The sequence below is a fragment of the Mixophyes fleayi genome, chromosome 12 (assembly GCF_038048845.1).
Source record: "Mixophyes fleayi isolate aMixFle1 chromosome 12, aMixFle1.hap1, whole genome shotgun sequence".
Taxonomy (NCBI): domain Eukaryota; kingdom Metazoa; phylum Chordata; class Amphibia; order Anura; family Limnodynastidae; genus Mixophyes; species Mixophyes fleayi.
This window is the reverse complement of record NC_134413.1, coordinates 42,082,145-42,109,032: the sequence shown is the minus strand read 5'-3', so window position 1 is coordinate 42,109,032 and position 26,888 is coordinate 42,082,145. Positions and strand designations below refer to the sequence as shown.

Genomic DNA, 26,888 nt, shown 5'->3' with positions numbered 1-26,888 from the left:
CTGTCACCAACCCTAGCTCAATTGTAGATTGACCAAATGTCATGATTGTATGAGAACACAAATTGCCTCTCAATGTGTTGTTGACTCAAATGTGATTAAAGGTAGGGAATTGTGCATAGCAATGCTAGTAGGAGTTGGAATTGGGGCACCAAAATGTAAACTATATTTTTTCCATTGAGTGTAAGTACCTGCCTGATAATGTCAACTTTTTAGACAACTTCTGACAGCATCCGTAGCCTAAACATACATAGTGTAACTCATTTTCCCCCACAAACGGCTCCTGTAACTAAATTCTCTTCCACAGTCTCCTCTTCCCATCATTAATTTCCAACTCCCTCCTGTGATATTTAATTCTCTCCCACAGCCCTTTCCAGTAATTCATCCTCCATTGCAATTCATATCTCCTCCCACCCTTTAATATCTTTCATTCTTCTCCCTGTAATTCATTTTTTGCACACGCACTGTTGTTTCTTGTCTGTATACATGTGGCATGTAGAGGTTGGCATATCCCTGGCAGCTGGCACATACCACACTATTTCTCCGGGTGATAGGCCGTGAACAGAAACAACACAGTGATGATGACTCCTAGTGACACCGATAACCAACCTGATGTGTGATACAAAGGCAATCCCTTTCTGTACCCCTGCTTATATAAGAAGAGGTGTAGATGAACGTAATTGGCCTGCCATTGGAAGATGACAGGCTGTTGGTTTGCACTAGGCTGCATTTAAGTAAAAAACAAAAAAAACAACAAATTTTATGGTGGAGAAACTCTCCAGTTCTGATGTGCTCCTGGGAAAAGATCTGTGTAACATGCTTGTGAGAAAAGAGAACAGGTTTGAAAACTGCTGCACACCAGCCCTACACAGTTAGGTGCATGTTATTTTATTACAGCCCTGAAAAGGTAGTTGCTGCACTGGAATTTCAGTCCCTTAACTGTTGTATCATCTGCATGTAACCAGAAGTCTACATACCTTGAAAGTTCAAAAGATTCTGCTATATCCACCCACCGTGCTCTTTTTTTTTTTTTTCCTAGATTAATAAAAATAATAATGATGAACATACAGACATTAGTTACTTCACCCTGTAGCATTTATGTGACACTGGTACTATCAGTGTTCTTGGGTTCATGGCTGTGGATGGCCCTGTTTAATCTGTGGGTTCGATTTTTATATTTCTATATTAGCAGAATGGCAGCTGCTAATCTTGTTAATAGGCGTGTATTGCAAATATACACTGAGATGAGGTTCACTGTGCAGGATGACCCTTATCATTATGTTTTACTGCACATTAATGGATAACGGTAAAAGTCCTGGGCATAAGGAAATGTTTAGGTTTTACTTTAAGGAATGCCTGTTGTAGTGCACTATAATCTGTGCTCATTGGCCTACAGTATGTAGGAAGGAAATACCAAGACTTGTGTGGAATACAATGCAATAAACATTTAAAAACAAATATCTGTATGTTTTTACTTGCTTATCGGCTCTGACCATATCTGGATTGCAGCAATCACTCAGGCTGCTTCTAAGCAGAGTACTTAGAAGAAGAAAATGTATATTCCTTTGCATTCTTCACTTTGCACACTTTATATAGGATAACTGCATTTTCTATCTTTCCCATTTTGCATGGTATGGAGTTACATGTATTTTTATGTGGAGTGATACAATATACTCTTTTGTTTAAGATGAATTTATAGTTTGCATTGGTTTTCATGTTATGTACAATGGTAGTGGTAAGGTTCATTGTTGTCATTTAAAGTGTGATATAAATGATTTGACTCATGAGCTGAGCTGCATTTGCACGAGTAAAGTGTAATGAAGGTATCTGCTTCTAATTACACATCTTAACATATTCATTTTCATATGTCTTGTATGGTGCTTGTCACTTTGCCCATATTAACCAGGTTCATCTGAGCAGCCCTCACTTGGTCTTACGCCGGGCTGTGTTGGCATGTCTGAGGCAGCTTGCACAACGGGAGGCAGCTGAAGTGTCTGAACATGCCATGACTATGGCCAAAGATGGGCAAGAGGACTTTAAAATGGGTGAGTCTTCCTCTTTGTGACACATTAACAGCTTTAGACAGTGATCCGTAGACTACGAAACCCAGCAACGTTTCAGAAATTATATATACCAAAGTTAAAGGCAAATAAATATCTTTGTGCCTTCAAATGGTCATATATATTATATCCCTCATACCCTAAATTAGTATACATATTTTGGCTCAAATAGCAATTTCTACAAATATATTCTAAGGGAACAATCATATTTTCCAGTATATGATCCAACTCAAACTTTTGCTGCTTATCGCTATAAGTGTGTGGTCAATTAAACAGTATAAACTAAGCTGCCTCCCTCTTAAAGATCAATCCTCGCTAGTTAGAACTTTTTGGGTGAAGGCCTCACAACTTGTATTGAGTAGTAGTTAGCACAACTTATGATGAAAGGATTCCAAATGTTTGTGCTGTAGCAATGAGTGTGCGGGGATGTGATGCATGTATGGCCAAATGTGACTATGCCAGGCTGGCAGGACTTTAAGGCCTGTTTCTGAAAGACACCTGGGGATATATTTACTAAACTGCAGGTTTGAAAAAGTGGAGATGTTGCTTATAGCAACCAATCGGATACTAGCTGTCATTTTGTAAAATGCACTAAATAAATGATAACTAGAATCAGATTGGTAGCTATAGGCAACATCTCCACTTTTTCAAACCCACAGTTTAGTAAATGTACCCCCTGAAGTTATCTATGTAACACCCCTTTTTCCTGTTAGGCTGTATATATCAATTTGTGTGTGCGGTCTGCAAATGAAATTCAGAATTCAGTACCTTGTATTCCTGATTGCGCAGGGCCTCCACCCTAGTCTGATTACCGAAGGTTCTTCTTTGGGTAGTGTCCTGGTTGTAGCAACACCAAAGGGACCCTCCGCCCCCTTCATTGGACCAAAGGCACACACAAATGAATAATATCACACATGAATTCTCTTTAGAAGCCACACTGGCACACTTATTAGTGTGGTATAAGCTTCTAAAGGAATTTTCAAATATTTTAAATCAAAAATATAAATTGTAGCTTAAACGAACAATTGTATATAATCAATAAATAGTACTATATAATACCTATCTTACCATACATATATATTCTCTCTTCTCTATTATTCTACTAATAAGAGGTACCTCTTTAAACTACAGTCATCTGGCAAATATAGCTAATATCAAACAATTAACATGAAATGGCAGTACAGTGGCCTAGTGACCATGGCAGCACAGTGGCCTAGTGGTTAGCACTTCTGCCTTACTGCACTGGGGTAAGAGTTTGATTCCTGACCATCGCCTTATCTGTGTGGAGTTTGTATGTTCTCCCCTTGTTTGCGTGGGTTTCCTCCGGGTGCTCCGGTTTCCTCCCACACTCCAAAAACATACCGGTGGGTTAATTGGCTGCTATCAGAAATTGACCATAGTCTCTATGTGGTTGTGTGTTAGGGAATTTAGACTGTAAGCTGCAATGGGGCAGGGACTAATGTGAATGAGTTATCTGTACATCGCTGCGGAATTAGTTGCGCTATATAAATAATGATGATTATGAAATAAGTTCAGCAGTATAAATAGACATATGTTTGCACTTTGTATTTCACCATCTATCCCTTACACATGACCATATAGTCACTTTAATATTGTAGGCTCCTCACAACACAGGTTTGTGAATTCCTCTTGTATGTGACTGATAGTATAGTGAGGTAGTCTGCACAGTTTCTCATACATGTAATTTTGTCTCTGCTCCCTAACTATCTGCCCCTGCACTAATCCCTTGTTAATATTATCTCAGTCCAGAAAAAGGTTTCATTTACATTACAATCTTCAGGCCTTCCCACCTAGTCCCTATCTGACTATTGGTATAATACAGAGTGCCGATAAATCAATAAACAGATAATAAGATGTTACTTATCTATAAAATGATCAGCCTCTTTTAGTTCAAGATGGCTTTTTCCAGTCAGGGCTCCAGTTGTTTCTCTCTTTGAAAAATACCTTTTCCTCCTTCTCTCTATATCTCTCTGGGGTATTTTCTTTATTCCAGACTTTTACTTTAAACAACGGACAGGGGTGTACTCCCCTCACCAACAGCTCCTATTTACCAATAGCGCTCCTCTGTATACAGGGGTCTAATAGAAACTGCTCCCTCCTCTTCTCAGACTTTTGGTACTCTCACAGAGTCTCTGTCCTGCCTCTCTGCTCCCTCTGTTTTGCTCCCAAGCAATAGTACAGGGGTACACTCACTTCTCAGTCAGCTCTGTTTTATTCTTGCTCTCTTCCACACTCCATCACCCCTTTCAACTGCTGCACTCCAACTGCTAGATTTAAAGTAATTTTTCTCACTCCTTAGCACCTTCCCCTTTCACAAGCTCGTTCGGAATCCCTCCGGCAGCAGCTCAGTGCATACCGGGAATTGCAGTCCCTGATTGACTACAGTTCCCTAATGCGCATGTGCAGACTTCCGTGTCTGTCGGCGCTGCATCCACTATAATCCACGCTATAATAATAATCCATGTAATATATAAAATAATATAATCCACGCTATAATCCACTGTTTTTTAAATTCAAATCCGATTTGATGAAAAAAAAACTTAGTTATTGGACCAATTTGTACACTAAAAGAGGTAGCCATTTTGAATGAAGCTCTCTCCATAATATTAAATTCTTACTCAAGGTATCCAAGTCACTTCTAGGTACTTTTGAACCACTTATGATTTGAAGTTGGTGCCAATAAAAAGTGTTTTTGGTTTTTTTTATTTTCTTTATTTGAAGGATAAGCACCGCTAGTGGCGTATAGCTTGTAAACTATATACTGTTTATTTTCCATGCACCTATAGTAATAGAGCCAATGTGAACCTTCACTGTGTATTACCTGGATTTACTGCTTGTTATTTCTCTCAAGGGAATCATGGAAATAGTTGACAGAGGCTAATATGTTAGATCTGGTCAATGAATTGAGCTACTTTTAAATGTATTTATCACATGCATTTGGGACATCATGTATACATGGATGTTTACATTTTTTAGATTTAGCAGCTGCTCAAGGCATGGTCCCAGCAAATATCAACATACTGGTATGCAGCCAAGAGATGCTTCACCATGAACATTTAATTGATTGAACTTGTAGTTGCTATTTGGTGAATCAACAAAAATCAGTGCAACTTCACTGCATGAAATCATATCTGCATTCATTGCCGCAGCCAACTGTGCTTTTATTGGTTAGAAGCCCTGTCATTTCATTTGATGAAATTGCAGTGCTTAATTTTTATTGCCTATTCAGACTAACAGATATTGTAACATCCCTGCATTGAGAGACTGTGTAGAGACCACTGGCTACGACTGACCGAGGCTGCAAAGTTTGTGAAGGGGCATCTCTATATTATTGAGGGGCAGGATGAAGCTGAATGTGTTTGGGGCTACATATACTGTAATTGGGTGTCCTTTTGTAGATGGAATAGATAAATCCTATGCGAATCAAGCTAATTTTATTAAATTGTCAAGTGTTTACTGTATTAGGGCTATATGGATGTGTACATTGCAATTGCCCACCATTGAATATAAAGGCCAAATCTGTTTTGTTAAGGGGATAATGAATTTGTTGGGAGTTATATAAATGATGGAAAATAAGTTATGTGTATATATAGGTACTGTATCAACTTTTCTATTTATTTTTTTTGTTTCTCATTTTAAAACCGGGATATAAAAATATCAGTATCTGGTCTATGTTCGTCTCTGCTCTATCAATTATGTTTTGTATGTTGTGTGTTATTTTCAGTGTTGTGTATGTATGGCAACTTTCAGGATTCATCAGTACAGCATGGTTTTTATTCCGTGTTCCAGGACAACTGCTACTTTTTTGTTCTGTTTGGATGTAATTCTCGGTTTTTGTTCTTCTGTATTTTTGGACAAGTGCATGGTGTCACTTATGTTACTTGTTTACTTGTATTTTTTTTATTTTTTTTAACTCAAATATTTTTATTAGATTTTCCAAAGTAAAAAGTATACATGGCTAAACACTTGTCACATGGCAGGTAAATACGTTGGTTACGTTTATTTGTAGTTTTCAGGATCTTTAAAAGTTAAATTTATTGAGTGATATAATTCAAGAGTCATTTAAGAATTGCAAAAACTGCATACACACAATGCTTCTTTAAGTACGCAAGTACACCTACTGGACTTCTAAGTGCATTTCAATTTACACATCCTCTTCTTAAATGTAAATCCAATGTGTTCCTAGTTTTGCTGATTTGGCAGATGCTGTGTAAAATGTGCATTGTCAAAGTCAATCCTACTTCTAGTTTATAGCAAAAATCGAAGGAGCAAACACATCCCAGTATAATAAATTGTAAGATGATGTTCACAATGAAGATGATGGGCCTGATTCATCTTCGCACGCAATATGAACGCAGCTTGTGTTAAAAAAAAAAATCGGAATTAACTTGCACGCACATACACCTGTACTAAAGTTCACACATATCTCAAAAAAACGTTTCCAGCTATATATGGATATATGTACGTTCTGGCTATACATTACTTGCCATATGCAGACAGACCGATGCAAGATACGCACATGTGTAAAATCAAGTCCCTTCACAATGATGGCAAAAAATAAATAAATCATAAGATTGCTATAACTATTTATACTATAATCATGAATAAAAATATGTTAAAATACATAAATAAAAAAGTGAGTTAAAAAAAACACGTACCCAAGAGATGCCCAGAGCTTGAATCGGATGAATGAGTGTGTGCTTGACCTTGGCACGCCCTTACTGTACATTGCCTACGTGCGTCTGCCCCTTCCTGCTTTAAGTGTCTCGGTTTTCTTGATCAGAGATGTCCTACTGCTGGCAGAGAGTAGGGATTTGTGCTGTGGCCACAGCATTAATTTCCTTTTTCTGTAGATTGTATGTTGCAAGATCAATGTTCTACTAGATGGTTTACAAGTGAGGCAGAAGTGATATGGTTTTAAATAGATAACCAACGCATTTCATCTGAATGGGGGTGGGCAGAAATCAGACAAAACAGGAAATGACTGCATAAATATACCCCCTTGACGGCTTTACCGCATTTAAAGCTATACTGCAAAATTAAATCTATTTTTTTCTACTTCAGTGGCAAAGTAGATGAACTCGTGCCTGATCCGCACTAATATTTTTGCTAGAAATTATGCATTAACAAACTTTAGAGAAAAATAGCATTGCATGTGTCTACTTTACTTTACTGTTTTTGATAACTGTCTAGCTGTACTTTTAATTTATTGCTGAATATTGTTGAGTAGGCAATGCTGTAAATTGAAACCTAGCCAGAATGACCAGCTAATGTGACAAGCCACTTGTGGTCATACTGGTCATATTGCTTAGGTTAAGCACATGTGTAGCCAGCCTTTGTTTGCATGTGTTCTTTATTTTGCTTATTGGTTTCATGAAATATTCCTTCTTGACTGCGGTATTAGAAGTTGTATGCTCTTTCTCCTCATGGGCAGATATAAATATGCGGGAACTTGGCTTGGAAGGAGTCTTGCTGAGCCTTCTAGACAGGGAGAATGACCGGCAACTGCTTGAAGATGTGAAGGAAACACTGCTACACATGCAGAGCTGTACAGGCCTGAGCCGGCTCTCCTTCTGGCTTCGGCTGCACAAAGATATTCTCTCTGCTTCTGCAGGTAGGAATAGGAGCGAGTCAGGTGTGAGCATATGAACCAGCAACTAAAATGTCACCTTTTTATCATCCCTTACACAAACTAGTAAAATATGTTCTTGTACATTGGCTTATTGGTTTTCCCTTCCCCTCAGATTTTGCAGCAATGGCCTCAGTGGATACTACTCAGGAAGATGACTGTGAACAGTCTTGCTCCGACTCTGTACTAACATCTAATAAGGAGGAGGCCTCGGCCCTCTCAGTTAGTCCTCGTTGGCACACCAGAGTGTTTTCCATGGAATGTGTTTGTCTACTGGTGTCTCAGTGTGTAGACGAGGGAGGTGCTCACTTCAGTGTGGTAGAGGCTCAGGAGATGAAGCACAAGGAGCCAGATAGTGAGTTGTTGCTTGAGAATGGTACTAATATGTTCTCAACTGTATTCTATTGTTGTTTTAAAAGCATTCTCAAGTTATGTTAAAAATGATCGGATTCCTTGTCCCGAATAATGTTGTTTCATTTATACTTACAAGGCCATTGATTCTAGTGCTAATTGAGAGAGGTGCCACAAAGCATGGGAGTGATGTGACAGATCTGTAGACCTGTGATTCATTGCTGCACTACCTCCTCCTGTATGCGTTATAGTGGAACCTACTGCCCTTACCTGGGGCGGAAAAAGGTTCCAAAAAAAAAAATGTCAATACATAACTATAACACCCCAGGAAATTGTGTATTGACATATTGTTTTTTGTAACTTTTTTTCCGATTCAAGACCAATGTGCAGTTTTATACTTCAAGATAACTGGTGATTTGAGACTGAAAACCAAATAACTTAATGTTGTTTACTGGATTTTAATGGAGAGCAGGATAGGTACAATACATTTCAAGGAGTAATACATCAGCCTTGTTTTCATGCATGATTTTTGCACAGCACATCGTTTACACTAACTAAGATCTGGTAAAAGTAGTTTCTTGTTCCTCAGGAGATTTCCTGGTTCTGCATTTGCAAGATCTGATTCGTATGTCCTTCATGGCTGCCACAGATCACAGCGAACAGCTACGTTTGGTAGGGCTCCAGGCTCTGCTTTTGGTCATACAACGATTTTCCTCTGTGCCTGAACCTGAATTTCCCGGGCATCTTATTTTAGAGCAATACCAAGCCAATGTGAGTTCCTGAAACACATTGTACAAGAACTACTTATGCGTGAATCCCTATGTTTGAACAGTCACCATACATTAACAGTAGTATATATGTGTGTATGTGTGTGTGTGTGATATAAATATATATATATTACTACCAAAAATTATTAAATGTGATTTATCTTATCTGTTTCCTGATAGCCCATAGCTGAGCCACTGTCAGTTAGCCATTACAGCAGATATCGGCATTGACAGCATGGAAGAGGAATAACATGGTCACTCTGGAAATACCTTCTCTCTTTTCAGCATAAAGTTGCTCATCTACAGGTGTTTCCATCTTCAGACTTTAAGTCTTTATCTTTAGGTGAAAATCACAGATGGAAGCCATAAAGTCTTTTTTCATCTACACAAGTTGCTATTTTGTTGGCCATGGATACAGCAGAAGACTTCTTTGTACTGATATCAGACTGCCTGGCTTATATGTACTTTGTTATGTGTTTGTCTCTATACCAACAGGTGGTAGCAGCAGTAAGACCAGCTTTCATCACTGACACTCCACCTGATGTTACTGCCAAGGCCTGCCAGGTAACACATCTCTCTCCCCTCTATTCTCTGATTTATTACTGTGTTGTATTATAGGATGTCACCAATATGAGAGATCGTGTTAACATTTTTATGTAATTATTTGGTGTAAGTTAAGAACATTATAGTGGAGCTTTTTAGTTGTTGTAAAGATAGAATAAAATAACAGCAATCAGGTGGCACAGTTGTATGTTAGTTATCAAGAACAATGGGAAGAAAGATGATAAATTACATACTTACACTAAGCAAATGCTAAACATATGTATGGTGCATTTTCCAATTAGAGATTTCTCACCCTAAATAACAATATTTATTAGATTTGAGTTAGATTTGTTTACTGAGATATCGGAAGTACCCAAAATGCAGAATGAGAATTTTTTAAATTATGTCGTCCTAGTTTAGATATATAGTTTAATAGAAACAGTTGTCATTGCTTATCCTTAAAACTGCATATCTGTGTGTATCTAGCAAAATGAAAACATAATGTATTAGTTCATATTTTGATCAAAACATTTAAGCCTGCATCCCAGAGTCAAAAGCACCTCATTATATGCAGATCCTACACTAACCTATATGCTTTAAACACCATTAAAATGAAGTTAAAATCAGATGCACTAGCCTCCCTGGTATAGGGGTTTACATCTAGCAAGGGCTGGCTTGTGAGCCACACCCAAATGTGCCTTAAATAGGCTTGATGGACTGTGTGTATCTAGCAAAATGAAAACATGAGTTTGCTAGATACACACAGATATGCAGTTTTAAGGATAAGAGCTGACAACTGTTTTTTTTGTTTTGTATACATATATGGGCATTTATATTGCTATGCAGCTGGTACTATGTATAATATGGGATATACTGAGCGCAAGCTTATTGCCATGCAGATGGTATTATATATAATATGGGATATACCGAGCACGGGCTTGTTTTTTTCTTTCTTTTTTTCTTTTCCTCTGATATAGTTTAATAGAGAAGTAAAATAAATATTATAATGCAATGACATTGCCAAGCTGCCAATATTGGGGGGTAGGTTTAGACAGTGCCTTTCTTCCAAAGCTTACCTCCTTAGAACTAAAAACATTGAATTAATAGAATTTAGTAAATCATCATCAGTTATTTATATAGCGCAACTAATTCCGCAGCGCTGTACTCATTCACATCAGTCCCTGCCCTATTGGAGCTTACAGTCTAAATTCCCTAACATAGACAGACAGACAGACAGACAGACACACACAGACTAGGGTCGATTTTGATGGCAGCCAATTAATCTACCAGTATGTTTTTCGAGTGTGGGAGTAAACCAGAGCACCCGGAGGAAACCCACGCAAACACAGGGAGAACATGCAAACTCCACACAGATAAGGCCATGGTCGGGAATTGAACTCATGACCCTAGTGCTGTGAGGCAGAAGTGCTAACCACTAGGCCACTGTGCTGCCCATAAATGTATGGACGGAAGACTTGGTTGCCTCCAGACACAAATACTCTGCCAAGGCCCTATGCTGTGCCGTCCAAGAAGCACTGACTGACCTCATTGAATGAGCCATGACATTCCCAAGAATTGATTGTCAGAATGCTCAATATGAAGACCACGGAGAGTAACATAAAACCACTTTGTTTCATTCACATTAAACACAAGTCACACAGGTAAAAATCAGATGCAGTAAATGGTACATCAGCTAGCACAAGTCCACAGAAACTGGTAAAACAGTATCCCAGGATTACCAGGTTAGCTGAGGCACAGGAGTACTAGATACCTGCCAGGTACAGGCTTAACAGGATAGCCAGGTTTAGCTGGGAGCTGGAGACCAGGCACAACTGGATGGACTGAGCGTACAGATTATCAGGACCGGAATCTGCACCAGAGTACGGAGCTGGGATCCGACTATAGCAACACTCTGGAACTGTTTGTGGAAACTCAACTCTGGCACCTGTAACCAGGCAAACAGAACTGGAACCCACTATTAGGAACTCAGAACAGAATGAGTTGAAACTGGAGACAGGAAATCAGAACTGTGACTAGAAATGGATAACTCAGGACTGTTAGACAGCCACAGACCTGGAACCCACACACCGATACACAGAACTGGAAATGAGCCATAGAGACTCAGAACCAGCCCCAGGTACAGAACTGGCGATACCGGCAAAACCACAGGCACTGCAGATTAAGCGATGTAAGCATTCTTGATGAATGCAGAATTCTTGCAGAAAGATGAGCATTTTGGAAATGCAGGGAACTTGCAGAGAGATGATCGCTTGGTAATGCAGGGTGTTTGCAGAAAAATATGCACTTTAGAATTGCAGGAACAAGGAGAATTTGGCAAGCCAGAGGTCAGAAGCCAGAAAGTCCACAATAATACCAGGAAGTAAGCAGGAGCAAGGTCAAACAAAGCTGGGGTCTAGGTTACTAGAGGAGGTGTAACGCGTAGGAACAAGCAGGAGTCAAATACCAAAAAGCAAGTCATGGTCAGATTACAGGAGTTCTTACAGGGAGACCAGCAGTAGTGACAATTGATTAACTGGCTCAGATTGGCAATCTTTTAAAGGCCAGACACCTGTGATTAGGATCCAGAAGTAATGATGAAGGCTTAAACACTTGCAGACAGGAGCAGACAAAGCCAGTGCAGCATTTGGAGAGGCGATACTGATCTGCAGCCTGAGGCAGATCGTGACATTGATTTTCCTACAGAAACATAAGCTTGACGGATCATAACTTTACTCCATCTAGACCAGTGTTGGCTAACCTGTGACACTCCAGGTGTTTTGAAACTACAAGTCCCAGCATGCTTTGCCAATATATAGCAGCTTATTGCTGGAAGGGTATGCTGGGACTGTAGTTTCACAGCACCTGGAGTGTCACAGGTTAGCCAACACTGATCTAGACACTGACTAACAGCCACTCTTCTGTGTATCATAAAGAACTAAAAGAATATCTCTCTACGCAAGAATGAGGTTCTGTCAACATATAACCTCAATGCTCTGACGACATCTAACAATTGCAGAGACTTTGCACTTCCCGGGGATGAACTCTGTGCAAAAGTAGGAATAACAATTTCATTGTTCAGGTGAAATTTAGAAACCACCTTGGGCAGGAAAGATTGTTTTGTGCTCAATATTGCTCTGTCATTCTAAAAAATAAGAAATGGCTATCTGCAAGATTGGGACGTCAACTCCTGATAGTGTTTTTGCTTTTTATATGGCCAATAAATTTAATATCAACTGCTACGGGAGGCTCTAAAGATGTTTTCTGCAATGCAGAAAGGATCAAATTAAGATGCCTATGAGCAATTGGTGGAACAGAGTGTGGCTGAATGTGTAGGACACTCTGTCGGAAATTCTGAATTTCCAGAAGGAGAGCTAACTTGCTTTGAAAGATATACAGAGACAAGACCTGAACCTTCAAAAAAGACTCAGGCCGCCTTCCAGACCATTATGTAAGAGTGACCATATTAAAACAAGAAATGGATCAGAAAGGTAACCAGCACCAAAAGACAAGATGTATAGGGTCAAGGATAGCAACCAGGAAGAGAAACCTTCAACCTTGCTTGTGTCGTTCATTTAGTTCAGAAAAAAGTTTATGTCAATGCTTAATCATTGAATCTTTAGTGTTGATAATATCAATGCTTTGGACAATCTTACACCGATGTCTGTTGGTGGTTGTTAAACTCAACAAAGCTGAATTCCATGTAAAGTTCGTCCAGTACCAGAATAAAAGTGTCTCTTGGGTTGTCTCATTTCATTATATCATTTGTGTTCAAAAGGAAAACATACCCATAGTGTGCACTGATCAGACTTTCAAACGCTCTCTCAAAACCCACCTCTTAACTCTAATCTGTGCTACCCTCACCTGCTGTTTGTTCTCTGGTTATATCAGCTACTATCCCATTCCTCTAGCTCCTATTGTCTGAATTTTACCCTCCCCCTATAATTTGTTAGCACTCACAAGCAGGGCACGCTGTCTCATGTCTGCCCTTTCTCTGTTAAACTCTCATGTCCTTGTTCTATTTCTTTGTATGATTTATTTTTGTAGGATTTTAATACTGTCTATCTTGCACTGCACAGTTTTGTGGCACCTTCTAAATAATAATGATGATATGGTGATGCTGCTGTGTTAGCATTGTCAAATCCATTGTAGGCTATCAGTGGATTGTAACTAAGCTATACACAATAAAAGGTATTCTTTTTGCATGCATGCATTACAATTGATCGGAGAACAGAGAGAACACAACACCAACCCTTGTGTGTATAGAAACTGTTCTGTTTATTACAATCAAGATTACACTTTCTTATAGCACTCAAACTTTTTCTAGCATGCAAAACGATATAACACCTGACATCTATCAAATTGACCCTAGTCTTTCTCTCTATGTCTGTCTTTGTGTGTATGTTAGGGAATTTAGACTGTAAGCTCCAATGGGGCAGGGACTGATGTGAGTGAGTTCTCTGTATAGCACTGCAGAATTAGTAGCGCTATATTAATAACTGATGATGATCATATGTCTAAAATAATTGGGGCTATAAATCTGTCATTATGATTTTAGCCTTGCAAAGTAAATTTTAAAACACTACGAGTTACAATGTTCTCTAAAATAAACTATTTCTTACCAGTGTTTCTCTTATCTACTTTTAAACATGTTTCACACATCACCTTGAACATTGCCACGTACTCATTATTTTTCTTAAGACTTCTACATTATATTTGAAGCAATCTTAAAGGCTCAATTCACCTTATTAAATGACTCTTATATTCTAATTTCTCAGCATCTAAAGGTATACAAAGTTACAGTGATGTTTATCTCTCATACAGGTGGCCAGTGCATGGCTTGCTAGTGAAGTTGTAAAGGACCCCTCAGACCTTCACAGAGTTCAGCAGCTACTTCTGTCTTCTCTGAGCAGAGTGCAGATGACAAAAGAGACTTCAAGTGTATATAGTGAGAGTACTACTACCATGGAGACCCTGGCTGTACTTAAGGCCTGGGCAGAGGTAACTAAAGCCAACACAGTCCCAACACTTGTACCTGTCAAAGTACACATTGAATCTATGTAAGAACATTACAATTTTACAGTTAGTATTTACAGGTACATGAGCGATAGTGTTGGAATTGTGTAAAATAATTATTTTTTTTGACTTATTTCTATTTTTGTTGGTTGCTAAGAAAATTTTAGTCGAGACACCTGACACACTGAAGTATGTTTCTGAAAAGAGGCATGGGGTGTGAGGGTTGAGTAGTGGGGAGTTCATTAAGTGGAAGGCTTCAAGTTTTACAGGTCTATTAAAGTCAGCAAAAAAAAGCTTCAAGATAAGCTGTGATATAAGGTGTGCTCTTTTTGAATAATTTAAGATATTCCTAAAACATACATTTTTTCATCACCTTTTTGGAGTGGGAGAGTGGTAACATAAGTCATCACATTGAAAGTTTAGACAAATAGTTGTAATTTGGAAGTTTCCCTAATTTCAAGCCATGTATACCAGATAGAGAGCAAGACAGGGAAGTATTAGTTGTTCATTTTGCTTGCAGATTCTTTGTTGTTTTTTGTATTTTTATTTATATTGGAATGTGTTGTGATGTATATGAGTGAAAGCTGACTATGGGACATGTTCAGAAATACAAGGTGTGCAGTACCACTGTGAGGAACAATTCTAGTGTGACTGCTGAAAGTTATTTTAGAAAGTATGCTGGTTTAAACGTAAAAGTTTCAGCATCTTTCCAAAGTTTGTTCCATGAGGACACTTCCTGCGTAAAATGTTGTATAGGAAACTGCTGATTGCCTCTTAAGGCTTTATACCTATGACACTAGCTTGCATCCAGCTAATTAATGAGAGTAAATTTAGTTTCTTCATCAGCAGTAAGGGACACAGGCATTGGGATAAACTCTACCCTTTAGCACTTAATAGAAAAAAACTTGTCCTCCTCCCTATAATCTTCTGTAGACTCTGTTTCTCTATAGTTCTAAGTACCTTCACAGAGTCTATGCTCTTATGTAAATATTAAATTAAATGAAAGCAAATATTGAGCACACCATTTATTAGGAGTTCTCAGGTCTTTCCCTCACATTTATTTTCATTATCTCTGTCTCCTGGACCGTCTTGCAGTTATATTTGCTGTCAAAGCCAGGGAAGTAATCCTGATTACTTTGGCACCTCAACCAATAGGTGGCTGCTCTTCTTTCAGCATTTGTGGCTGGATTTACCCAAACAACAGTGTGGTACATGTCTGAACATAGTTTAGTGACATCATCCAGTTCGACACTGAATAAAAATGAGCCAGGTAGGACTTAAGTTGGTTCACTTGGACTGCTGGAAAAGTAATCCGTATGAGCACTCTTGCAGCCTTCTCTCAGAATGTTCTCTTGCACTTGAAGTTGGCTATAAGGGTAGAGGTTTTTTTTCAAAGCTTTTTCCATTTCTAACTCCTAGGATTTTCTATTTCTTCCATAATTGGGTACTCGGGTCTTCACCAATGTTATGAAGTCCACCAAGAAGTTTTCAGTCAGCCTGCCTGAAATAAACTTTATAGCTGAACCATCAAGTGATCTGTTTGGTTTTAGGAGTTTAATTTTGCATTCCACTTCCCATCCCAAGAGAGCCTGAAGAAATACAAGTTCATCTAATTATGCTGGACTGGCCTTTATGGACCTGGCACGTGGACCTGATAAATCTCTTAATTGCTAGTCCAGAACAAATTCCACCGACACAAATGTATTGTTGCAGGGCACCTTTTTCAACCCACAACCTGAAGGATTTTGCTTGTAGACTTGGTTGTTGAAGCCATGCTGCTTATAAAAAAGGGCCTTGCAGTGTCCACCATCAGGACGATTTTGAAGGCCCAGAATGCTTCTTCATCCAGGGATTGTCACAAGCTATGCAAGTGCTATGGTACCGTGTGTATGGAGATATGATCGGATCTGCAGAGGTGTTATCTTCCCACCTCCAATTAACAGTTATCATTATTTTGTAAGTATTCTCACAAGAAATGTGCCATCTTTTGGTACCCATTTGATCCATGGGAATTCAATTTAGTGTTGTAGAGACTGCCCTTTGAGCCCTTGTGCATTGTTCCTGTTCAGCTTTTTAGCTATAGGATTTGCATGCCAGGTGTCGAAATTGGCTGCCCTGCTTGAAATTCTCCCTTTGTAATTTTTAAACAGGAGAAAGTAGGATAACACATAATAGCTTCTTTCTGCCAAAGGTGTTTACGATTTTCACATGTCAACCAAGGGCTCATCCTGCCTACCCTTTTTCCTCATCGTCACAATGCAGATGGCATACTTAAGAAGTGGTAGAGTATTAAGCCATTATATATATTATTATTATTGCCTTTATATATGCTTCTCCTGAATGGTTCGAAGAAGGAACTGTAGCTTCTCCTGTTTCACCTTCCACTGTATCAGGACTGCAATTCATAGGCTCTATATTGTATATTTGTGGCCCTTAGCCACTGTTATGATTGTGCTTTTGATTCTGGCAGCACGTCCTTCCTGGGGGGTGCATGATGTGGCTTCTGTAACGTAATTCTCTACCAATATGTTTTACTGATTCTATCATATTATTGTGACTTCCTCTGCTGATTCCTCCTGTATTAAGAAGGCATTGCAAGTAGCAATCACTCGTTTTCCTCTCTCGTTCCATTCCCTTACTTTCTGAGAGTTTTGGGATACCCCACCATCGGAATCTTTTTACTGTTTGGGAAGATACCGGCTTTACCTGCCCAATTTTACCCACTTCACACTAGTTGGTCACCAAGGGGTGCCTTACTATGCCTAGGGTTCCTATAGTCACTTAGGCAAATGCAGTTAAAAAGTACAGAAATACATTTACTATAGCAAAAGTAATCGCTAGAATATTATATACAACAAGTAAATAAATGCCTTACCTCACTAGCTTAAGAAGTTACAGTCACCTGGCTGTCCTGACTTGCAGAATCTAAGACCTATGGATTTCTCTGAGCTGCAGATGTAGCAGCAGGCAGTTTTCCAAGACACAGGACAGCAATCATTCCTAGGACTGCTGGTAGAGAACAGAAACTCAACACCAGCCAGCCCTGTAGCTTCCAGGAATCTCCTTATATCCAGGGTCAAGTTTTCACTGTGTTTTCCCTTCCCCAGGATAACCCCTGTCTCTCTCTCCTCCTTGAACATTTGTGAGTGCTGGACCAGGGGGTTGGAGGGAGAGTGGAGATGTGCTGTCCTCCCACATTGGCTCGCCTACTGTGTCCATGCCAAAATGTCTGGGTTAGTTCTGTGGGAGACAATGGATACTAATTGGCCTTCCCACCTTCAGATCTAGGAATGCAGCTACAGCCCCCTCACCTGTATTTTGGACCCCGCCTGATCCTTACCTATAACCCACCTGGCTTCAATTTAAGAACAATGTATAACATCATTATTGCAATATCAACCATATACAATAAACAATATACATTTTTACAATGGGTAACATATAGTGAAAAAGTATCCTATATAGGTATGGCTATAATATCCTCTTATCCACATGTAATTAGACAATGCATTTGCACTCTGTTATGCTGAGAAACATTAACAGGGCTATAAAAGTACTTGCTCCACATTTTGTGAGAAATGAAGGACAGGCTGGTTAAGGGGATATTAAACTCGTTTCGTGACACCGCTCATCAAGAAGAGTATTTTTCACTTCCTGTTCTTCCTCAAAACCTTGAATGTTTAACTTGGCTTTGCACAACTAGTTCTTATAATTCTGACCTTGTTTAGCTATTAGTAAACTGGGGATAAGCTGAGGTTGAAGAGGGTTATAGGAACTAGGAAAAACTATGTTTAGTAAGCACTTGCCTTCTAGTGGGTGGAGTTTAGCTCATTGTATGTTTCCCCCCTAAACACATCTGAGAAAGGGATTTTAACAGTAAGCAAAAGATCATCTTTTCAAAGGACATCTGTCATGAAATAGAGTCATCTACACAAATTCTCTTCATTGAGTTCTGAATAGATTAACATTTATTTACTCATCCCTTTTATTGTTGTATGCTTACAAATACAGTATGACCTTTTAACAGATCAATATTGCAGTGATGGAGAGGAAAGCACCTGAAGCAGTGGCTTGTGAGAACTCTGAGGACAGTCTCATTTCCTTGGTGCAAACTGACATTTCAACTCTAAGCAAGTTATGGTTGTCAGCTCTGCAAGATTACGCACTGCTTACACTTCCTGCAGAGTGCAGCCATCAACTCCCTCCACAGGGTAAGTCTTGCTAGCATCAAAATGTGGAATAGGACAGTAGTTACATAGCCTAATTGAGAGCATCCCTTGTTTCAGTTGCTGCAGTAGTCTAAGTGGAAATATCAATTAAGTTATATTAGAACCTGCAGCTATCAATTAAGAAGTTGCAACTTCATATAATATAGCCACGACAATAATGTCTGTACTATCATCTGGAAGGGTCAGTACTCAGCCAATCAGAAGTGGCTATGTTGTGCTCCAAATAGTCATCATTATCGTGTATCGTTGTATCTACATGAGATGCGCCTCCTACTATGCAATACTCTACATATGTACGTATGTGTACGTAGTACGGAAATGCGTATCTTACAGAAAACAACTGATGTGTGTCCAACTTCCTTAATGTTAATTACTGATACTTATTCAGCTTTTGTCTCCCTTCATCCAGACACAGAGTTTGTGGTTCAGTCTCTGGTGATTCAAATGATGACTGAGACAAGTGATTTTTGTCCTGATTCTGAACAGATGTTACAAGTATATGCATGTGTGTTTAGTACATGGAAATTAGGCTTTCTAAAATCAAATTGCAATTTTTAATCTATAATATAGTCTTATCTGTAAGATATTGATAAAGAAGCATAACACTTATACCGGTACACCTAATTTAAATACATTTTGGCACGGCTTCTATCTCAACCAAGACACTTTTAATATTGATTCTCTGATTAACGTTTACCATCTTTCAACTGTTCTCTAATCTTCTAAATCCTGATTTAATCTCTATCAATATATTTCAGGCGGAGCATTTTATACTGCAGAGACCAGCGATGCTGCCAGGCCACACTATCTTGGCTCCTGGGCTCCCATTCTTCACGCTACTTCCCTGTGGCTTAGCAGCTCTGGTTTCCTACTTTCAGATCAGGATGAGGCCGGCAGCCGGCTCTCCCGCCCTGTCACCCCAACGACTATGGGGCAGGAGTGCAGCACACGGCCACATGCCAAATCACCTGAAGATCTGAACTCCGAGAGGTTTCATCTAATACTCGGTATATGGCTAACATATATTTATTTCATAATCAATTCATTTGTAATGTATAGTACCAATATATCCTTTGTACATCACACTCAAAAATGCGTTAATGTACTCCCCTAATTGTTTATATTAGTTGTAGTTAAGTGTAATAAAAAAAGAAGAATCCTTAAGAAATTGTAACAAAATCAGTGATCAATGTATTCCAGTTGTCCCTAAATATCTCAATTAATAGTATATTTAGGCTATAAGAAAATAATTTTGCAGCAAACATATTTTGCATATTTTATTTTCGGCTAACAAATCAATAGATCAAATGCTCATTCCATAATAAGACTATACCATAGTATCAATAAATTATGATTACTTAAAATATCCATCCTGCAGAGAATTATGCCTTTAGTCAAGATGTGGAATTTACTGTTGCAGGAATTAAAATATACTTCTTAAACATAGGGAATAGAAATAGAGTAAAATTGTATCAACTGAGCACGTCGGGTTTGCAAAACAGAAGAGGTGAAGGAACTCTTTATTGCAGGGTAGATATATGAAGGAGGTATGCAGAGGTAGACAATCACAGGTACAGAAATAATGATGATGAGTTCAGAGGATGTACCTCAGTGGCTGAAGGCCAAAGTGGCAGGTGTAATGCAGGTATCATCATTATGATCATTTATTTATATAGCGACAGCAAATTCCGTAGCGCTTTACAATTGGGAACAAACATTAATAAAACAACACTGGGTAATACATACAGACAGAGAGGTAAGAGAACCCTGCTCGCAAGCTTACAATCTATGGGACAATGGGAGTTTGTAACACAAGGACATGTGCTACATCATATTGCACACTGTACCAGCTGGAACGCAAAGGTAAAAGTACTGAGTGGGCTGTGTGTGTACCAATGTTGGTCAGAGGGTTGTTGTCTTGTGTTAGCTGTGTAAAGGGTGGTAATAGGGGAGATTAAGAGGCTTGCTAGAGGAATACTATAAGCTTGTCTGAAGAGGTGGGTTTTCAGAGAACGCTTGAAGGTTTGGAGACTAGAGGAAAGTGTTACTGTGTGAGGGAGGGAATTCCACAAAGTGCGTGCAGCCCAAAAAAAGTCCTGTAACCGAGAATGGGAGGATGTGATAAGAGTGGAAGAGAGAGACAGATCTTGTGCAGAACGGAGGTGTCGAGTAGGGAGATATTTTGAGACAAGTGAGGAAATGTATGTTAGTAGTAGAATTTTATATTGGATTTGTTGAAATACAGACAACCCATTGGTTTACATTTAGAGACTGACAGTGGCTCAGCAGAGGAAGAACGTTTTGCAAGGCAAATCAATCTAGCCGCTGCGTGCATATTAGATTGTAGGGGTTCAAGTCTGACTTTGGGAAGATCAGTAAGGAGGGAATTGCAATAGTCGATGCGGGAGATGAGTGCATGAATTAAGGTTTTTGCGGTGTCTTGTGTGAGATATGTGCGTATTCTGGAAATGTTCTTTTAGATGTATGTAACATGATTTAGATATGGAGTTGATGTGGGGAATAAATGATGGTTGTGAGTCAAGGATAACACCTAGGCGGCGAGTTTGCGTGGTGGTATTTATGGTCATGTTATCAACAGAAATAGAAATGTCATGCAGGAAGCTTCTGTTTTTTGGTGTGAATATTATTAATTCAGTTTTTGAAAGATTGAGTTTGAGTTGGCGAGAAGACATCCAAGATGAAATGGCAGAAAGACAGTCAGTAACGCAAGACAACACAGATGGTGAAAGATCAGGAGAGAATAGATAGATAGATTTGTGTATCATCCGCATAGAGATGATACTGAAATCCAAAGGAGCTTATTAGTTTTCCAAGAGAAGTGTAGATAGACAATAGTAGAGGACCTAGGACTGAGCCTTGCGGTACTCCAACTGATAAAGGAAGCGGAGCAGAGGTGGATCCAGAGAAATTAACACTGAAAGAGCGATTAGATAGGTAGGATGAGAACCAGTATAGGACAGGGCCTTCAAGACCTAGGGATTGTAGCGTTTGTATGAGGAGAGAGTGGTCAACAGTGTCAGATGCAGCAGAGAGATCTAGGAGAATTAGAAGAGAGTAATGGCTTTCAGGAATCCACGGTAAACAATAGCTGTGCTGGATAAACTGTTATGTGAGTTAAGGATTGCTCCCAACCCCCTAAATGATGTAACTGATATGATAGGTTTCAGTTGGTCAATGCTGTCACATACAGTTGTTTCCAAGAATTTAAAATTTCGTAGAATCATTCTTTAGGTTATGGGACTGTCTATAGAAATGTGTAAAACATATACAGCTTTTTTTTATTTAAGTATTACCAGTGTGTGAGCGTTGTGCTTAATTTTTCAGTCTCAATTTATATTTTCTGTTGGCATCTCCTTGGCCAGATTGAGGAACAGCAGCAACTCTCCCCTGTAGTCTGTTGGGGGATTTCTTCTCCATCTGCCCGCTCCTACCGCGGAAATCCTTCACTCCGGGTGCTGAATGGTATCTAATCACCCCACCTAACACACGTGTTATAGACACCTGAGATCGCTAATAGTGAAAGGGCGGTTGGGAATTAGGAAATGCAATGTACCACAGTGGTTTTCTATTAGAACAGCAGTGGCTAGTATTTTCCAAGATTTTGACTCCCATTCAGCTCAGCCTCAAGCTATGCTAAAAGGAAGTACATGTTTTCTTACTTTGCACTGCTTCTTGTTTGATACGTGGGTGGTAGGTTTTTTGGGGGTCCAGTTCTTTAAATGCTTTCTATTATTGTACTGCCAGATAATAGACATCCCTACATTTTCTGGCTGGTTATTTTTCCATTTTCTTTTTTTTTTCGTGAAGTTTTATTTTTGCAAGGTCAACAGAGCAATATGTTACAACTGACAATCGGAACACAACTAGTCAAGCTAAATGACTAGACATATAGTGATGACAACCAGCGTAGCATCAGTAGACAACTGATGTCGGCATAGGGCTATAGATAAATAGAGTGACCAAGAGTTTATATTATGGAGTAAAAAAGGGAAAGAGAAAAAGGGGGACGGATTAAAAGGATGAGGGGGGGGGACTGAAAAGTGTCAATTTTCATATAAAAAAGGAGCAAAAGGTGAGAGGAAAAACCACAGAGGTAAAAGAGAGAAATAGGAGGGACAATTGGCAGTGAGAGGTTATGAGAATGGCAAGTTAGCCTGCAAAAAGGAGATCCACGGGTCACAGACCTTGGCAAAAGTCCTTGAAGAATTGCGAATGATACTGGTCATATGTTCCAATCGTTGCGTCTGCCAGACTCTATTAATTATGGTCTGGAGAGAAAGGGGAGCCTGCTGCCGCCAGTCCACTGCAATTAGGCATTTGGCTGCCGAGAGAATGTGTCTAACCAACTTATTCTGATGCCGGGTTGCTGAGGGGACCCCAAGAGGGAGAAGAAAGAATTTAGGCACCAGGGGTTTGTCCACCTGACAAATTGCTTGAATCAAAAGTTTAATGTCAGACCAAAAATGTGTCCGATTTTGGGCACACCCACCAAATATGAAGAAAAGAGTCCCCCCTGAGAGCAGCCCCGCCAGCAATGATCAGAGGAATCGGGGAGGATATTGTGGAGTCGTGTAGGCACAAAAAAAAAATGTTGTAAACATTCTCTTTTATTCTGACACAGATAGAACTGGAGGCAGCGTTCTCGTGAATCTCAGACCATTCTTCATTTAACAAAGTTTCGCCAAGGTCACATTCCCAAGCTAATTCATGGGGATCTCGGAGGTCTAAAGTTGAGGGAGCAAGTTTGTGGTGAGACCCTTCGTAGAGGAGTGATGTAAGCAGAGAGATTTAAAGTAGTAGGAGGGCAGGAGGAAAGATAAACTTTGACAGAATGAAAGTAGCATAGCTGGAGATATTGATAGAACTGTTTTAAAGGGGATAAGGAAGCGAGATTGAATTTCAGAAAATTGAGGGAAAGTCAAAGAAGAAGATAGGTGGTCGAGGTATCTGACTTCCCGCGAGTACCATGGTAAAAATGCGTTATGGTTTATTCCTGGGGAGAAATCTGGGGAAATAAATAATGGGATCACAGGAGATGGGTGAGGCGATAGCCCATACTTTTGAGAAAAGGAGCGTTTAGGGGGGACGAGCTCTGGGGAGCCGTAGGAGGGTGGAAGGCGACAGTAATCCCAAACCCTCAGCCTCAATTTTAGACCAAACTCTAGAATTTCTTGAACCATACCACAGGACACATTGAGCAAGTTGGGCGGAGAGGCAGTATCTTCGGTCCGAAATCAGGAATCTTCCGTCCCCCATCCTGTGAGGACCTCTGAAGAACTTTAATCCTAACCTGGGGATTCTTACCTGACCAAATGAATTTAGAGATATGAAATTGGAGCACCTTAAAAACATAGGGGGGAACATGGATGGACAGGGATTGGAATAGAAGTACAGCGGTCTAGGAAGAATATTCATTTTACCAGCATTCATACGGCCGATGGCTATTTTCCATTTTCAAAAATTATGCTTAGCTGTGTGAGTGGCCCGTCTCTCCTGACTTCATATCCTCTGGGAATGTAGGAGTAAACCCTATTACATTTAAATTGGCCAGGTCTGTTGGTTTGTCCAGGGTGATGAGGGCCTACAGCCCTATTATGTGTAAAAGCATAACCTTCCTCACACTCCCCCACCTCCACCCCCCTGTTAGATCCTTTGAGTGTATTTTGGAGATAGTGGTGGACCTGCTCTTGGATGAGGAGGAGTAGGATTAATGTCCGGTACAAAGGTATGAAGCTAAAGACAATTTGGAATCAATCTTTGGGCTGGTCCCATTGTGGACTACCTTGGGCTGGGTCACTGGGCTACTTGCATTTTATTTTTCATTTAAAATGTACCTTTTTTCTCCCCCCTCCATTAGCATTCTCACTGGCCTCTTGGACTCACACAGTCTCCTCATATAATTTAGCTCCCAACTCATGGCGCATGACGCCTCTCTGGAACAACCCCGCCTTTCCCCCTGGACTCCGCCCTATTAAATTTTCTCACTGGACGGGTTGTGGCATCAACTTCCTCTCCGACATCAGGCCATTGCCAATCTTTCCATCTTTTACTGATATTCAAACGCGATTTCGTATCCCTTCGTCCTGCTTCTTTCAATACCTACAACTTCGGCACTTCTATAACGCTATCCGACGTACAGTCGCTGATATACATCTAACTTCTCCCTTGGTCTCTTTTTGTAATCTTCGCTCCTCTTCTCAGGGCCTGATTTCCACATTCTACCGCCTCATGGTAAAATATAATTGCCCCCCTAAAGATTCTCATGAGCTCAAGTGGGAGGAGGACATGGGGGAGTCGCTCTCTCCCGGGGAATGGGTTAAGATTCGTCTGACTCTCTCTAAGACCTCTATTTGCATCAAGATTAGCGAAAACAGTCGCAAGATTTTTTACCACTGGTATCTGGTCCCTCACCGTCTTCATATGATATACCCAGACTCCTCATCGCTATGCTGGCGCCAATGCGGTCGGGAAGGTACCCTGTCTCACATATGGTGGCATTGTCCAAAACTACTTCCTTTCTGGAAGTCGGTCCATCGGTTAATTTCTGATATCACTCAGATCTCCCTTCCCCCATCTCTGTCGTATTCCTTACTCCTGCGCTCTATTCCCAAGATATCAAAATCAACTCAGAAACTCATCACACATATACTTAGTGCTGCTAGATGCCAAATTGCTCTATTTTGGAAAAATCCGAGCCCTCCCTCTCTGCCATCGGTTAGTAACCGCACATGGCAGGTTTACCATATGGAGTATATGACTAGCATTCTCCGCCACACCCCCGTCCAATTTAACAAGGTCTGGAGTCCTTGGACTGAGCACCACGGAGCCTCCTCCCCTCTCGCATTTTAAGGCCCTTAAGCCCCTACTATCAATCCTAAACCGTGTCATGGTTCTCCACCTTCTCCTCACTTTTCTTTTCCTCGCTTTGGCTAGTGATTCCCCCTGTCCCTCTCACCCCTATTCTTTCCTCTCTCTTTCCCCTCCCTTCTTTCCTCCTTAAATCTATTTTTGCTTCTTCATATCATTAACAATATACTGTTTATATTTCGTGGAAACTTCGTTGCAGCTTTCTTTCACCTGTATTGGCTGTTTCCCTTTTTGTCTGTTTTGTAAAACTCAATAAAACATCTTTTCAAAAAAAAAAAAAAAAAATGTACCTTTTAGGCTGCTGAGCCCCCCACCCACCCCCTGGACTAAATTTTGGCGCATGGCCCTGAATGCAATTCAGTCTTCCAGAGTACCATTCAGATCCTCTTAGATGCAGTGGTCATTTGTCTGGTTCCAGGGTAGCAGAGTGGTCTGGGGTTCTACTTCAAACTATTTCTGGTTCCTCCCTTCGTGCGGATTCAAAATATTCTGGGGTAGTTAATTCAGTCGATGGGGTAAACTGAATTTCTGTGATCCCTGGACATCAGGGAGTATATTCCTATCTGTGACGACCATGATTGGTTCCTCGGGTTTGCCTTCCAGGGTATACACTTTCAATTTTGGTGCTTTCCTGTTGTCCATGGGTCTTCATACCCTTGGGCATCACCAGGGGGTCATGGTTGTGCCATATCTGGACTATGCGTTGGTGAAGGCCTATTTCAGGTAGCTGGCAATTTACGAACTTGAGCTGGCTATCCAAACTCCAGTGTAAAAGACGATCTGTTGAATGTCGTCTACCTCATTGCATTTGATGTGCAGATTGCATGGATCAGGATTTACATATATGGTCATTGGCCATATGCTTCATTTACTGTACATGCTCCAAAGAGCACAAAAAGCTCTTCTCTTGCTTTGCACTTTGGAGATGTTTTGCCTCTGTCAAATTCATTATAGACTTCTATAGCCTGTCTGTTCTTAGTGCCTGTGTGTGCTCTCTTCAGAATTGTTATATGGTTGTGTACTCAATTGCCACTCCGCTCTGTCACTGTACTATCGGCTTTAATTAATATTGAGTACTGACTTTATTTAGGCCATTGTTTTCTGTCACTGTACACTTATCTCTAATTTTACATTGAGTACTGATGTTATTAGACTCGCTGTGGTGGCCTGGCTCTGCAATAGTGTCATAAAAATTGTTTTATGCTTTTGTGCCCTGTATGTATGTGTATATAATGTATATATCCGTATCTACTATATAAATGCCTAGTGGCATGTGTGGGAAAAAAAAAACCAAGCTGCAGCGCCACCTGCTGGGCAGAGTTATACACTGACCTATATATTTCTTGAAGGAGAAGTGACAGTTGGGAGTGGTTGGTGGTTGCCGGGGGTG

The 26,888-nt window shown here is 40.0% G+C and overlaps 1 protein-coding gene across 1 annotated transcript in view; it reads left to right on the top strand.

Moving 5' to 3' along the window:
- The window catches only part of HEATR5A (HEAT repeat containing 5A), an 86,171-nt gene that overhangs the window by 43,061 nt on the left and 16,222 nt on the right, over window positions 1-26,888 (top strand). Inside the window, exons 22-29 of the mRNA XM_075192616.1 lie at window positions 1,904-2,042; window positions 7,513-7,692; window positions 7,823-8,062; window positions 8,648-8,829; window positions 9,321-9,389; window positions 14,190-14,366; window positions 18,409-18,592; window positions 19,369-19,617. Coding sequence (XP_075048717.1) covers window positions 1,904-2,042; window positions 7,513-7,692; window positions 7,823-8,062; window positions 8,648-8,829; window positions 9,321-9,389; window positions 14,190-14,366; window positions 18,409-18,592; window positions 19,369-19,617 — 1,420 coding nt within the window. The remainder of the gene's footprint in view (window positions 1-1,903; window positions 2,043-7,512; window positions 7,693-7,822; window positions 8,063-8,647; window positions 8,830-9,320; window positions 9,390-14,189; window positions 14,367-18,408; window positions 18,593-19,368; window positions 19,618-26,888) is intronic.